Genomic DNA, 14,674 nt, shown 5'->3' with positions numbered 1-14,674 from the left:
TCTCTTTTATGCATGCCTTTTTTTAGGCCTTATTAACCCTTTCTCTTACTCTACAAAGCATGAGCAAATCCACATTGGCTGGATATGGTAAAGAAACTTTTTGAACCTTAGATGGTGCAGTTTTTATTAAGAGTGGCAAAAAAAGTCTTTCTAATTTATGGATAATTAAAGTCATGCCTGCTCATAGATTGTGATTCCAGGAGGTTAGGACAATAAAAGTCTGAAAAGCATACTTGCAGATCAGGTTGCTTTCAGACTTGCAGACAAGAAATGGATGAATATAATAAGCAGTAAATATATTACAATTAAGTTACACAGGATCAGTCTCAGCCTTGGCACAATTCCACTGCAGTTAATGGAGTTACAAGACAGAGTTCAATGTTTACCCCTTTAAAATCTTGTGTTTTAAAATTGTAGTCTATCTGACCTTCCTCTTTGGCTAACTCTTAGAGGTACCACATACCATGATGACACTTGACTATGTACAAATACATAGATTGTTGCAATGACAGAAGGAAGACCAGGGATTCATTCCAGCATTAGCGTCTGCCATCTCCAAAATAAATAAAAGCTTTAAAGAAACTCTTCTCCTACCAGACAGAGTTACAACAAACAAAAATTGACCCTGATTTTGAATCTATTCACATAGCAATTACTTACTCAGATAGTCTATTAATAAAAACAAAGTTCCAGCAGTGATAATAAGGATTGTTGCAATCTGACACGTGAGAAAGATCCTCCTTTAAAAGACTTTGCACTTATTCAATACAATCTCTTTGTTCTAGAGAACATCTGACTGTCATTCTTATGGGTTTTGCTGAGAGAAGTCTAACACCTTCTTTATAATTTCTTTGAGACAACACATATAAATGTATATATATTTATGCATAAGCTTTTTTTACAAACTGTAAAATCTTTTCCCTTTTTATTAAAAAATATTCTTATCCAGGGTATATCGAAGATTTGTCATGTGTGGTACAAGAATGTGAAGGTAATGTTCTGAATTTTCAGTTTTTCAGTCTGAGTTGACAGACTTCACTCTTTAGGCAAAATGTATTAAATAAAGAACTACAACAACAACAGAACCTCAGAGTGGTTTGCAGCAAAGCAGCTCCCTCCCCCCTCCCTGGTGTTACTTAACAGATATATAGAATAATCTGCTTTATGAAGTGCTTTCCTGAAAGTGTGAAGAAAGCTCTTAGTAACTTCAAAGTCCTCTGCTTTCTGCATTGGGCTTCCAACCACACACTGCCTGACCCTGTGACTGACAGTTGTGCCTGTGGCACCACAGGTGGCCAAGCTGCCTGCCTAATGCAGTGCTGGCAATCTCTAATGCTTTTTATCATGTCCATAAAACCAAATTACCTATTGTTTCTAAACAGACATTGCTTGTGTCAGTTGTGACTGGAATTAGTAACTATCACACATGAATTCATCAGCATCACAAATGTGAAAAATATTGACAAGAAAAGGATTTTTTTGAAGTTGCTGAGGAAATATAACAAAGACAGTGATGGGGATTTTTTATCAATTTGCATATCAGTCCTTAAAAAGATGGCTTTTTCAGAGCTGCACTGTGGCTCTCTCCTGGAAGTGTACCTCACATGTCAAGAAAAAGAAAACAATTTTTCTAGAGATTACTCTATATTAATTAATAAAGCAGGACAGTGAGGATAATATCTGATAAGGAAAAAACAGGCTAGTGATTTCAAAATCAGCAGGTGATTTTGCCATATGTCTTCCATCAAGATAAATATCTCTCCAGAAAATACTGTTGCACTTATTTACTTCTTCTTTTATCTTTCTCCTGCACAAATAAGAAATTGACTCAGAAAAGTGGTAATGGAGTAAACTCTATTTTGTTTTGGTTTGATTTTTTAATTTTATTTCTTTAATTGTCTACCAGGCTGTTATCAAGTCATTAGAAATGAGCCATTTGTGAGGTAGACACTAATAGGAGAGATTGATTGATTAACATTTATGTGTTGTTCACCCCAGATTACTGAAATGGCTTTTCTGAATAGCTTTCCTAAAGGTCATATAGCCACTGCCTGGCCACAAATCATACATACCAAATTGAAAGATAAAAAGGGCCTTATAAAAGATTTTGAAGTATGGGTCAAAACTGAATTTATTTTGGAAAGCAGGCTTCAGCTTGAACTACTGAATATGCTCTAGTGCTTCAAGATCTGCCCAAAATTGAGGAGTGATGGGGGAAGTCTTTTCTTGGCAGTATAATCTAGTGATATCTAGTAAAAAACTTTGTGGTTTCCATTACAAAATGTAGTGATTCGTGTCCAAAAACCTTGAATTAAAAGGACTGTTCTGTATCAACGAAGATTTTGAGATCTGCATATTACTTTGTGCACATCAATAATTTTTTACTTATTTACTTTGTGCATTTAGCAAAGGATTTCAAAAAAGTCTGAGTAAAATTGGTGAGACATTTTTGGCTATAGGCTGCAGGAATACTTTTAGGGCCCTGGTGATAGTCCTTCTAAAAGAATTATGCTTGTATTCATTAAAATATATTAGCAATGATAATTAGCGGAATATTTAAAATCCTGATGTACAGAAGAGCAAATGTCAACTTGTTACAACTGGAAAAGCCTACTACTTAAGCATTCCCAAAAAGACAGGTTTCCTCTTTGATTTGAGATCTGAATTTGCAGTTTAATTTATAAAAAGAAATAGACAAACCAACTTTCCCAAACTGTGTCTTCTTCCATGCATGAACAGAGGTAATTCCTATTTATAGTACTTGTTCAATACTGAGTACCATTGTGGAGATGCATGGGAATGCCTTCAGCCAGGAAGTGTGTGTAGCAACAAGCCTCAAATGCGGGTGTATATGGTGATATGTCAGAGTACAGGATCACTGTAGGCATAAGCATTGCTTCTGAGATGGAATGTGGGTAATGATGCGGTCAGCTTAGGAAGACTTAATTCTTGTAGGCACAAGACTGGATGAAAATATATGTCTGCATGAGGAGCTGAATGAATATGATTCTATGATTAAGTTTTTTTTTCCAGAAATTTTAAATTCCATCATCAACACCCTCTCTTTTTTTTCCCTTCCTGTGTTGCTGAAGTCTATATTGCACACTGCTGGGAAAAGAATCAGACTTTTGTGGGTCCACTCCTATCATATTCACAACAGTTAATTTTTCATGGTGCTTACTGGAATAATCCCAGCTTCATAAGTTGGATTCATTTAATCAGGTTTTTTACTTTTCTGTGCCAAACTCTAAATGGGTAGAATTTGCCATAGTCTATTTTTTTTTTATTTCCATTTGTTTCTGGGCCTACTCTTGTATTAATATTTGGAAAACTTAAGTATAGGAACGTATGAGAGAATAAGTTTAATTACCATCTCGACATGTCTCCTCATAGTTCATTAGTTAAAGATACTGCTCTTTTAAAGGCATTTTTGTTAAGTGCTCTCTGTTTAGAAATTAACTTTCTGCTCAGATGGATGTAGCAATTATCACATGCCATCATTTTTGGGTTTTTTTAATGGGAGAGTTTTTACCAGAGATCTTTGGCTGTAGAAATTAAACTTCATGCAAATAGAAGATAAATTTGATTGTAAAGCAAACTGACTATCTTCTCATCTGCAAGACTGTCATACTGATTATACTGTATTTCAAACTGTGGCTTATGAATAGGTAATGCAAAAATGTATGTACCTTTACAGATAAATAAATAATCTTTCCTGGTGAATTTGAACTGAATTTGAAATACAAGCTTCTCAGAATGCAAGCATTTCCCAATATCCAGCAGTGGTTTGGCCCCAGTCCTTTGGTTTGGGTTCATATAGAAATGAAGTCTCATTGCAAATCTTGAATTTATATTAACCTAGCATAAGGGCAAGGCAATAACATCTGTTCAGAACTATATCTTTAAGCGGTGTTAACCCATGTGTGTTGAACAATACAGGGCTGATGTCCAGTATATATCTGTCTATTTATAAATAAATTAACAAATGCATGTCAGTACACAACAAATGTTGTGTACTGGGAACCGAGATTTCATTAACTGTAAATTACCTCATTTGATCATAAAAAGATTCTCTGAATTATTGCATAGTATTGGAGAAGATTTTTAGCCTGTTAGTATTGAAATATTTATATAAATAGTAAAACTTTTACCATTCTGTTTTTATGAAAGGAAAATCATTGCAGAAGAATAAAAATCCTAGGAGACTGTTACTACTGTGTATCAGGATTGACCCAGCCCAAAACAGATCATGCCCATTGCTGTGTTGAAATGGGACTGGATATGATTGACACTATCACGTAAGTATCATGCATGGTGAACCCAGACAGGAGTGCTGCAACAGCTACTATGTGGTGTTCAGGAAGTGTGCTCTTAGAAAAACATCAATGTCTGTTAGCACTACTCACCTGGCAAGTCACACTCTTGCACTCAGGCCACAGGACCCTGATTTCAGGAATGGACACTCTAGACATTGATTTTCCACTCCATTTAATCACTATAAGTAAGTGTGCGAATTGAGTATGTAGAGGCACATACATGTACTGAATAGGTGGCAAAAAGATAATTAGAGATAAGAAAATATACCCTATTGCCTATTGCCACAATGAAAGGACTCAAATGTGTTGCTTTGCCATGGTAAACACTGCTCATTTTGCACACCGGTATGTAAAGTCAAAACAAGTCCTGATATATGCCCATTGTATATGACTGTGTTTGCAGTCTCAGAATCATAGCCTGTTGATTATTCAATTTCAATGTAATGTTTAAACCTTTCATTTATTCTGCTTTTCAGAAATGTAACGTGAAATTTACTTTGCTGCTCAGACTTTTTTTTATGCTTGAGAGGTCTACATTGATCATTATTTTACCAAGGCAAAAAAATATGGATATGAGAGAAGTGTGAATGAGCATTTAGCAGAAGCTGGAGATCTATTTCATTACGTAGGAAGGAAAGGATAAAGATGGAAAATTTCTTCACTACTGTATTGCCCACTTCTCCTTTTCATTTGCTAAACATACAGAGCATGAAAAGCTGGGTAAATTAATTCATTTTCTCCCTTATTCAATGCAAGTTCATCACATTTGTAAGCATTGTAAAATTGACAAAATGCTTTTTAATCTCTTAATCTAGAATTTCTGATAGTCGATGATAATATAAAATCCAAAAAAAAAAAAATGTGTATTCTTTAGCAGTATATGGATTCTCCATTTATAAGGAAGCCCTGACCTTTGGAAACATAATTAGATGTACAGGACTTGTACACATTTTTCTAAAACCTTTTGGTTTGTTTGGGGTTTTTTTAATTCCTGGAAAGAAATAGATGATGCTGTCATTCTCTTTTAAACTAGCATTGATCTTTAATTCATTAGTTGTGCTGTATTTCATGTATACAAATAAGGTATTAGTATAGCTGTTGGAACTTTCCTCTTTAGGATGTTTCAGTTTTACTATTAGAAATGAACATGTTCCCTTTTTAGGGTATATTTTATTGGCTACTGACATGATTATGTAAACTTGGAAAAGGAGTTGAATTAGAAAAGAATGAACTGGGGCTATTCAGTGTGTAGAAGAGAAGGTTCAGAGGAGTTCTTATCAATGCAGACAAATACCTAGAGTGAGGGAGTAAAGAGGAATAAGCCAAACTTTTCTCAGTGACATCCAGCACCAGCACGAGAGGAAATGGGCACAAACCGAAGTGTAAGAAATTAAATTTCATTAGAAGAAAAACTTTTTTTTTTACTGTGCAGGTAGTCAGATACTCGAGAGGTTCCACTGAAAAGTTGTGGCATTTATGCCCTTGGAGAGGTTTAAACCAAGCTGGGCAACAGTTCTGAACACCCTTCTGTAGCTGGCTGTTCTCTGAGCAAGTATGTTGGTCTAGATGATTTCCAGAGCCCCTTGCAGCATCAGCAACTTTGCAATTTTATGTGGATGAGCTGTAGTATGCTATCTAGGCATGTTTAGTCACAGGTTATAGTAGAAGATAACTGGCCATTTCAGATTTAATTTTTTAAAGAATTTATAAATTTTTGGTCCTTTGTGTAGTTAGCTGTCAGAGCATGGAGGAGAGCAAGATGGGCAAGAGGTAAGGTTTCAAGATAATGCCAGATCTACTTAAAGTTGTTTGATGGCTAGGGATATATTCTGCATTCTTTGTGCATAAGCACAATTAGTCTCTTTCCTTCCCAGAAACTGAAGTTAGAAGATAGATTCCCCAGACTAATTTGTTTTACAATGTGTTTAATAAATGAAAAAGAGAAATCAGGAGCTTCTGACAATGAAGTTGGAAAGCATTTTATATTGTATTGGTATGATTATTAAGCTTTGTTTATCAGTTCCATGAGATAGAAAGTCACATGCAGAGGTGGATGCCAGCTGGAAGTCTTTTTAAAGTCCATTCACTTTATCATAAAATTCAGGTCTTGGCATTATAAATTTATGCTTGGAATTAGTCATCCCTAGTGATAAGTTTGTCATGTTATCTGGGATGAATTAATAAATAAATAAAATCACTTGAACTGTGATTCATAGGATGGATCTGTCAAAAGTGTCCATTCCAGAGATATGTACTAACAAGAGATGGGTTCTTTTTCTGGAAAATCAAGGAATATAAACTTCCATGGCTGACTGTTGGTTCTGTGATGAATGTGTTCACATAAACTGATACATTTCATTCTCTTAATGTTCTGTGTAACTGTTATCCTTCAATATGGTGCTGAATGTGTCATCTGAGAACATAATTTTCAAAGTATCATAAAATAATTATAATTTTCACATTTCATCCACCTTCCTCAAAGTGTTTTCTTGAAGGGAACAGAACCAAAATAATTATGGGAGAAGCTTTTTATTCTTAAAACCTGACAAAACAGGTAGTGTTATATTCTGATTTTATTCCAAAAGAACTTCTGCAACCATTGTGTCAGTGCCTCAGTACAGGCCAGGTTTGTTCTACTTTAGAGTCACTTAAAGTGCCACGGCAATGAGTGAAGTGCTCAATACCACCAATGTTGCTTATACCATAGGAGTTTTGACTGTCATGCTTTTGCTAGTAATATAATTAAAATGATCATATTCATTAGTGCCTCTAATATGTCATGTATTTTTCTAATGTGGCCTATGTCTTCACCTTGGTTATGAACATTGTGTTAGGCCAAGTCTCTCTTCACCTTACTTAAATTGATTGCCACATTTGAAATTTCATTCTCATGTACTACAGTGTTTTACCTTCTAAATAGATATATTTGTTAGCTAACTGCCATGTAGAAAAGTTATGCCCAGCTAACAAAGCTCTTTCCCTCCTTTTCTCCTCCAAAAACTGTCTAGAGTTCTGTTTTAAGCAAGTGTTATGGGGGAAATTTTACACATTCTTCCTAGTTTTGGCTTTCCTTAGACAGCACTTCATCAGTAGACACAAATCGTATTAAACAATTCTTTGGTTCAGTACAGCAACTCCTCTTTGGAGATGAAATGTGGTGAAATGACACACCTATTTACCTGCATTCAGTAATGTTGCAGAGCAAGAGATAATCTGTAATGTTTCCAATTGAAAATAAAGAGAGATTCTGAGTGAGTAGTATGTAAATACTATATTTTGGGCTGGATCAAAATACTCAGGTTAACATTCATAAACTCTTCAAAACTTTAATGGAATCTGTCGTCATTCCTGTTGTCACACAGACAGTACATTTTCATGATGCTTCTTCTGTTAACACGTTACTAGGATGCCATTTTAGTACTGACTCAGTGGGAATTGCATCATTAGCTGCATCACTGACTGTGTGTAGTAGCAGGGAGCATGGCACTGCAGGAGCCCATCTGTGGATCACAGCAACTGCTGCTGACTGTTTTAGTCCAACCTACAATACTGTGATGAGGAGGGGAAGGTTACTTTAGAATAAGTCTCATCTGATGTTCTGATTGAATGTTGTTGCTGCTTGTGGGCTTTGAAGAGGTCTGAAGGAAACTGAAGTCCATGAACTTTTACTTCTTGAGAACTGGGCAATCCAGTGGGGTTTATCAGCTATTTTCTGTGACACATAGGTGATTTTGTCCTGAATGGATCATTCCACCTAATGTGAATGACTCCACCAGTCATCATGTAAAATCTCACAGATGGAAGCTGGGCAAATTTGCATTTGGGGAGGTTTTTGCACTGGAAAGGTTGATGCTTGAACTGTCCCCTTTTAATGGGTTTGGCCATTGGCTGACCAAAAGAACCAGGAAAGGGAGAGGAACTATAGAAGCTCCTTTGCATAAGTCCAATGGAAATATCAAGATTTCCTGTGTGATTTTTGTCTGAGGAAATAGACAGAACCATTAACTTCCCTAATGTCAACACTCTTGAAGCTTTTCCCCTGCTCAACCAAAAGTCCAGGGCCTAGAAGTGTTTGAACTGGCAGGAGTGAATTGATGTCAAGTTTTTAGAGAACCAGCAGCTGCATTTTTAAGCTGTCTACCAGTGGTAAAAGCTTCATCAACTTTTGCCAGAGCAAAAGTTGCACCTTTGCCAGAGCAAGCCAGCAGCCCTTCAACAGCCCTGTCTCTCTGTCCTAGTGCTCTGCAGCAGCTGAGCAATACTCTGGGGAAGTCTAGGTAATTGAAGCAAAAATTATATCTATGCCTTTAAGCAGGAAACATTAATTTCTGCTGATATTTTTAGACCTAAGGAAAAGACCTAAGTAATTATAAGAAATGGCATGCAGAGTTTTTTTGTTTCAAACAAAATGCTCAGGAGCACAGGTCTGAAGCTGTTCTGCAGGCAATCTAAATTAATTTCATGCCTTGTAGCAGCACATCAAATACTTGTAGTTAAGGAGGGAACTAAAATTTAAAGGCTTTGTAGGATACTTGAGCTGTCAGGGTAGATGCTTTTCTTGTTAGTCAGTTCCTTAGATTCTGAACACAATTGGTTTAAAAAGAAAATGTTTTTTTGATTTCCATTTGTTTTTGGGCCTACTCTTGTGTTAACATTTGGAAAACTTAAGTATAGGAACTATGAGAGAATAAGTTATAATTAATAATTTATTTGAGAAAGTCCTTTTTCCTGTTCCTAGCTGGTTTGTGAAGTGCTGATATTGTCTCAGAAATGTATTTATAATTTAAAATACCTTACTGGACATTTTTGTGATATTTTATGGTAGAAATGTTGATGCTATTTGGAAACATGGTCATTTTACTGCTCTGAATTTAAATTTGAAGCCTCTTCTTTAAATATTACCTAATATTCCTCATTTCTGATAGTTCAGTGGGGTTTATTTATGGAAATTATCTGCATAAAGAGCACAAAGGTCTACAAGATAAACTCAAAAAATGTAATGAACTTCTCATGAGCTTTTTTTTCCTACTCAAATTTAATAATGATGAAAGCATCTCTGAAACACATTGTACCTTCTGGGGAAGATGTAGAAATGTATTCTCAGTTTATATTTTTGACTAAGTGACTATTTATGGAAAGTTTTTGCTCAAAACATAAATTTCTTTCAGGTTCTGCTTTATGGTTCATTGGTGCATTATAGAGTTCAGCTTATTGAACAAGGAGTATGATCAGTCATGTTCTATTTTTCAACTCATCTTTTTTCATTTACTTTTTGTTATTCTATTAACATTTCTAAAAGGAGACTAAATTTACTCCAGTCAGACAAAGCAATGTCAAAGCCTTGAGTGAACTTTATCCATGTCTGGATTTCACTGTCTTTCCACATACATTTAGTCTGAGGTTTTTGGGTTTTTTTCAATGGAGGAGGAGGGAACCAACAAACAAAAAACCCACACTCATTTTTGAACAGAGAAACCCAAACATTTGCGGGTTTATTAATTAAGATTATTACATAGGTTCTTAATTATGCAGGAGAACATAGGCAGACAAGGTGTAATCCTGAAGGGCTTTATCTTGCAAGGTGTTGGCTTGGTGTAAGGTCAATCTGGTAATGACACAATACACATGCTCAGGTGAACATACAAAGTGCAGTCGCTTGTTGTTAGGTGGCTTATGGTATTAGGGTCCTTCATTTCCTCAAAGATCTGTCAAATCATGTGCACAACAAAGCATTGTAACACTAGAATCCTTTTAGGACTCCTTGAAGTCATATTCAAGGCTTGACTGGGAACCGATACTGAGTGAGGAAGAGCTGACTTGCAGTGAGTAGGAATAGGAAAAGGAAATGTTTAATCTTTCAGAAAGCTGTGCATAAGCCTTTCTGTGCTGTTGCATAGAATATGCAACATATGAAAAATATGTTATGCCAAGATTCCCTGTGGAGATAAAAGAGATCTCCATGTTACTGACATTAGTGATGGCTGACATGGAATGTAGCTTCATAGGTGAAGGGTTTCTTATTTAAATTGAAGCCAAGTATCTTTGCTGCACATCCCACATCTTGATCTATGCTGACCTTTTTGTTAATTTTATTTAAACAAGTACAACTTCTGAAATAGTTGAAAAATCTTTCTAAAGGCATCTCAGTAAAATCCAGTGTAACTGGATGACACTTGAAAAAAAAAATTGGTCAATGAAGGCCAAGGGGAAATGATAGCTAGAGTCCTATTTTAAGGTCTTGTTCTATTAAATGCATTGGAAAATTCAAATTAGGAAAGTCAAATAAAAATAAATTCTTACAGTGATAATCGGTTTCCTTTATTCAGAGATAGTATCACTTTCTGGACAGTAACTGCACTGTGGAATGACAGGTGTTTGTCTAACAGAAAGACCTGAAAAAAATCTATTTACAGTGTTATTAAATAACATGTAATATTTAAGACTCTTCGCTTCAAAGTGCCTTTTCAGTGTTCACAACTTTGTGCAGAGTGCAAGTCATAGCATGCTCTTCATTCACAGAAATGAAGAATCTTTCCTTATTGTGGCACAAAAAAAATATTCTTTTAATAAAAATTTTGCAGATTAATTCATCCTTTACCAGCTATACAGTGAAAATCTCTGAACATTAGATTTCATTTATGGGTGCAAGACTAGTCACAAGTTGTTTCAGTGCCACTCTTATGGGAGCTTTGGAATGATATTAGTTCACTCTGCTGTTCTTACAATGATTTATTACTTTTGTCATTTTCTTCGTCCTGTACTCTAGTAACTGGGTAATTGAACGAATTAGAACATAGTAGATTGGAAATAATTATTTATACATTGACAATCTCAATTAGTGCTTCTTTTCTCACAGAAATGGTCAAGAAATTTAGAAATACTGATATTTTGGTTCAACAGTAATTAAAATATAACAATTTTTTTTTTTTTTGGGAATTGCAATTAAGGCTTTGAAACTAGTGAAGGTAGAGAACAGTACCGGAATATACCATTTCAGGTTTATAAGACCCTTTCTATTTGGTCATGTATAAATATATGTGTTAATTTTGGGAGAAGAGAAAATGAAAAGCAGTCATCATCTAAATAATAATTCTGATGCTGTCCATTACAGATCTGTTGCAGAAGCCACAGAGGTTGATCTCAACATGAGAGTTGGATTGCATACAGGCAGGGTGCTTTGTGGGGTCCTGGGTCTCCGAAAATGGCAATATGATGTCTGGTCAAATGATGTGACATTAGCTAATGTAATGGAAGCTGGAGGACTGCCTGGGTAAGTCTGAAAAAAGAAGTAGGAAAAAAAATAGAAAACTCTATGGGTGAAGAATTTCTTCAATTTTTTAAGGCATTTTCAAGGTAATTGCTGTTGAGGAAAAGGATTGTATTTGGCAGGAGCAATCAATATAATATGTGATTTATCCTGTGGAATTTTCCAAATGATCTTGATATTTGCATAAGTAATATGTTAGATTAGAAGTAAAACATTTTAAAACAAAATTGTTTTTAGAAGTTGCCGAATCTAAAAAGTAGGAATGAGACAATATTAGGAATGTAAGAATGCTAGACTTTGATCATTTCATGTTACAAAAGTAAAACCCTGTAGCCATTCCAGGAATTTTTTACCCTTACACACCTCTATACTTTGAGGGGGGAGGGGGATGCCTTGCTCCTTTTACATGGCCAGATTTCCAACACTAGTTGTATGGTACAGAAAAGACATAACAGTTTCTGAACTCAGATATTGATGACATTTGCAAATGATACAGTAGCACATAAACCTGCAGCCAACCCACGGGGCATGTCCTGGAACTTGAAGTACTCATTGCACAGCCTTGGTCACAATTTAAATACACACAGTGAACATTTGCAAAGGTGCATGGGTGTTCTGTGTGTAGCTCAAATTTAGACTAGGACCTGCCATACTGTTTTTGATTTTTGAGAGATCTTGATTACTATACAGAAGGACAAAGGAACCAATTAATTTTTTTTGTGATAATGATAAATTTTTATTTATTATATACATCTACTTTAGATAATTTTGGCAGAGTATTTTATACATTATCTTAAAGTTACCCAGTGGAAAAAAATCTGAACACATGTTTATAGAGGAAAGCAGTAAAATTTTTTCAGATACCTTTTCTGAAGACATTTCAAATATATGGGGTCTTTCAGGAGAAAATGTGAGAACTTTTTCAGGATAAGAAAACTCAAAAATAATATTAAAGGTTGGTGTATTGCCAAAACAAAATGAGTCAGAAAGCTGCCTCTGAAACAGAGTGGATGAATAATATGAGTCAGAGATGTGAAGTGAAACAGAAAAAGAAGTTTCTGCTTTACACACAAGAGAGGTTTGGAGTGTGATGTCACAAGTTTCAAACAGCAGGATGTTTTTCCAAGCAGCCATTGAGGTAAAAACTTAAGAAGGCCACACGATGTAGAAGATCATGTGCAGACACTCTACAAAACAGCAAATCTGCAAGTGTTTGGATAGTCAACAGTTGTCTTTCTGTTCACTTTGCCTAAGCTTAGAAAATGCATGTAATAGAATTTTTTTCCATGCTCAATTTGGCTAAAAGTACAAGACATAACTTTTTTTTTTTTTTCATCAAACCTATGGTCTTGCATGTAAATTGACCTCTTGATCTCTTTATGACCTTCTGTACAGGAGTGTATTTTGGTAGCAAGAAGCTCATAATCTTTGCTTTAAACAATAATGTCTAATTTTCTCTCCAGGAAAGTTCACATTACAAAGACCACCTTAGAGTGCCTAAATGGGGACTACGAGGTAGAACCAGGATACGGTCATGAAAGGAATAGTTTCTTGAAGAAGCATAATATTGAAACATATTTTATTGTGCCATCCCATCGTAGGAAGGTATGCCTATTCAGTGATATGTTTTCATAATTTAAAAACTGTTCTGTGCTATTCTGAAAGCAGAGACAATGCTAGGTTGTTTTGTTGTTTGCTTTTTTTTTTTTCCTGAAAGCTCTTCAAACACTATTGAAGGCTCAGCAGTTACCATTTACTCAAAATGGTAACATTTTGAATCTCAGCATGTGGTGAGGTGATGACAGTGGTTTTCCAACAGTGTGACTACAAGTCACACCTTTCCTCTTCAACTGGTTACTGAGCACAGTCTTTTGTTCTACTGAAAAATGTTTCTTGTGAACGCAGTAGAAGTCTTGAAAGTCCATAACTGTTGTTTAAACATTTTCAATTTGGTAAACCTTTTCTACATCACCAGGCTTATATTTGAAGTTATCTATCATAACATGATAACAGGCCAAGAGAAACTTTATTGCCTTTTATGTCAGCCAGAGAATTTGGGATACAGAGTTTTGCACCCTTATCTTCTGAAACTCTGTGCAAATAAGTTTAATTCAGGGATTTTAACCTTCAAGGGGAAAATTATTTTACCCAATTCTGAAAGTATTGGTCAGGTTTTAAAGTGATGTCTTTATACACACCAGGTTTTTAAGATATCAGAACTCCATATTTGAGGGTTTTAACCATCAAGTGTCTGAGAAAAACATAACCACAAAGAAACAGGTCATCTTGAATTTCCTATCTCCAATCAGTTTTTTGGCCTTAATTTGATGACTATCTGAGTTTTTATGAAAATGTTGGGAATCCAGTCACCAGGGTAATTTGATTCTGGGATTGAAAATCCCATTGTTTTATTCTGGAAAGGCTGCTGCAAGAGTGATTTTATGTACTTCCTCTGAAGCATCTTCTTATTAGAGAGATGGAGTTTTCTCATGCACTATGAAAATCATGCAATTTCTCATTTTGTTCCTCTGGTATATATGATTAAATTCAGTTTTAGATAATATGAAAGAAAACAGTTGGAAAACCAACTGTGGGTTAAATTCTGTTTGGGCAGTCAGTGAGATTGGTTTTTGGTGGCTTTCTTGCAATCAGTACTAGCATTTTTTAGGAAATCAGTATTTCCTAAATTAATCAATCCAAATAAGGAAGAAAATGAAAGGAAGAGTTTATTCAAGGTAGGTGTGTTGCTTATTGCTGTTAGATTGTATTAGTTTTTCTGTTGTTTTCAATCCTTCAGCATTATGTATAATTTCATTTTTATATAATAATTTATCAGGTTTCATTTCATATTAAGGAAATAAATAGAAGAATTTCAGGAAATTGTTCCATTTATTGGTGCAAAAAGACAAGGAGAGACAAAAGGGAATTAGTATGATTTTTACATAGAAAAACAATTCTGCTACAAAAAACAGTGACTGAGGAACAGAAGCTTGACAATCACATATGGAAGGAACCCAGGTCAATGCATGTTTAATGTGCAAGTGTGAGAGTGTACTGCTGTGAGAGCACACATTTCTTTGTCTTTGCAAGA

General features: G+C 35.2%; 1 protein-coding gene across 1 annotated transcript in view; it reads left to right on the top strand.

The window, feature by feature from the left end:
* The window catches only part of ADCY1 (adenylate cyclase 1), a 151,098-nt gene that overhangs the window by 90,530 nt on the left and 45,894 nt on the right, over window positions 1-14,674 (top strand). The window contains exons 5-7 of the mRNA XM_066544840.1: window positions 4,171-4,298; window positions 11,428-11,586; window positions 13,047-13,188. Coding sequence (XP_066400937.1) covers window positions 4,171-4,298; window positions 11,428-11,586; window positions 13,047-13,188 — 429 coding nt within the window. The remainder of the gene's footprint in view (window positions 1-4,170; window positions 4,299-11,427; window positions 11,587-13,046; window positions 13,189-14,674) is intronic.

This window comes from Molothrus aeneus, chromosome 1, assembly GCF_037042795.1.
Source record: "Molothrus aeneus isolate 106 chromosome 1, BPBGC_Maene_1.0, whole genome shotgun sequence".
Lineage (NCBI taxonomy): Eukaryota > Metazoa > Chordata > Aves > Passeriformes > Icteridae > Molothrus > Molothrus aeneus.
This window is presented reverse-complemented; position numbering and strand designations above follow the sequence as displayed.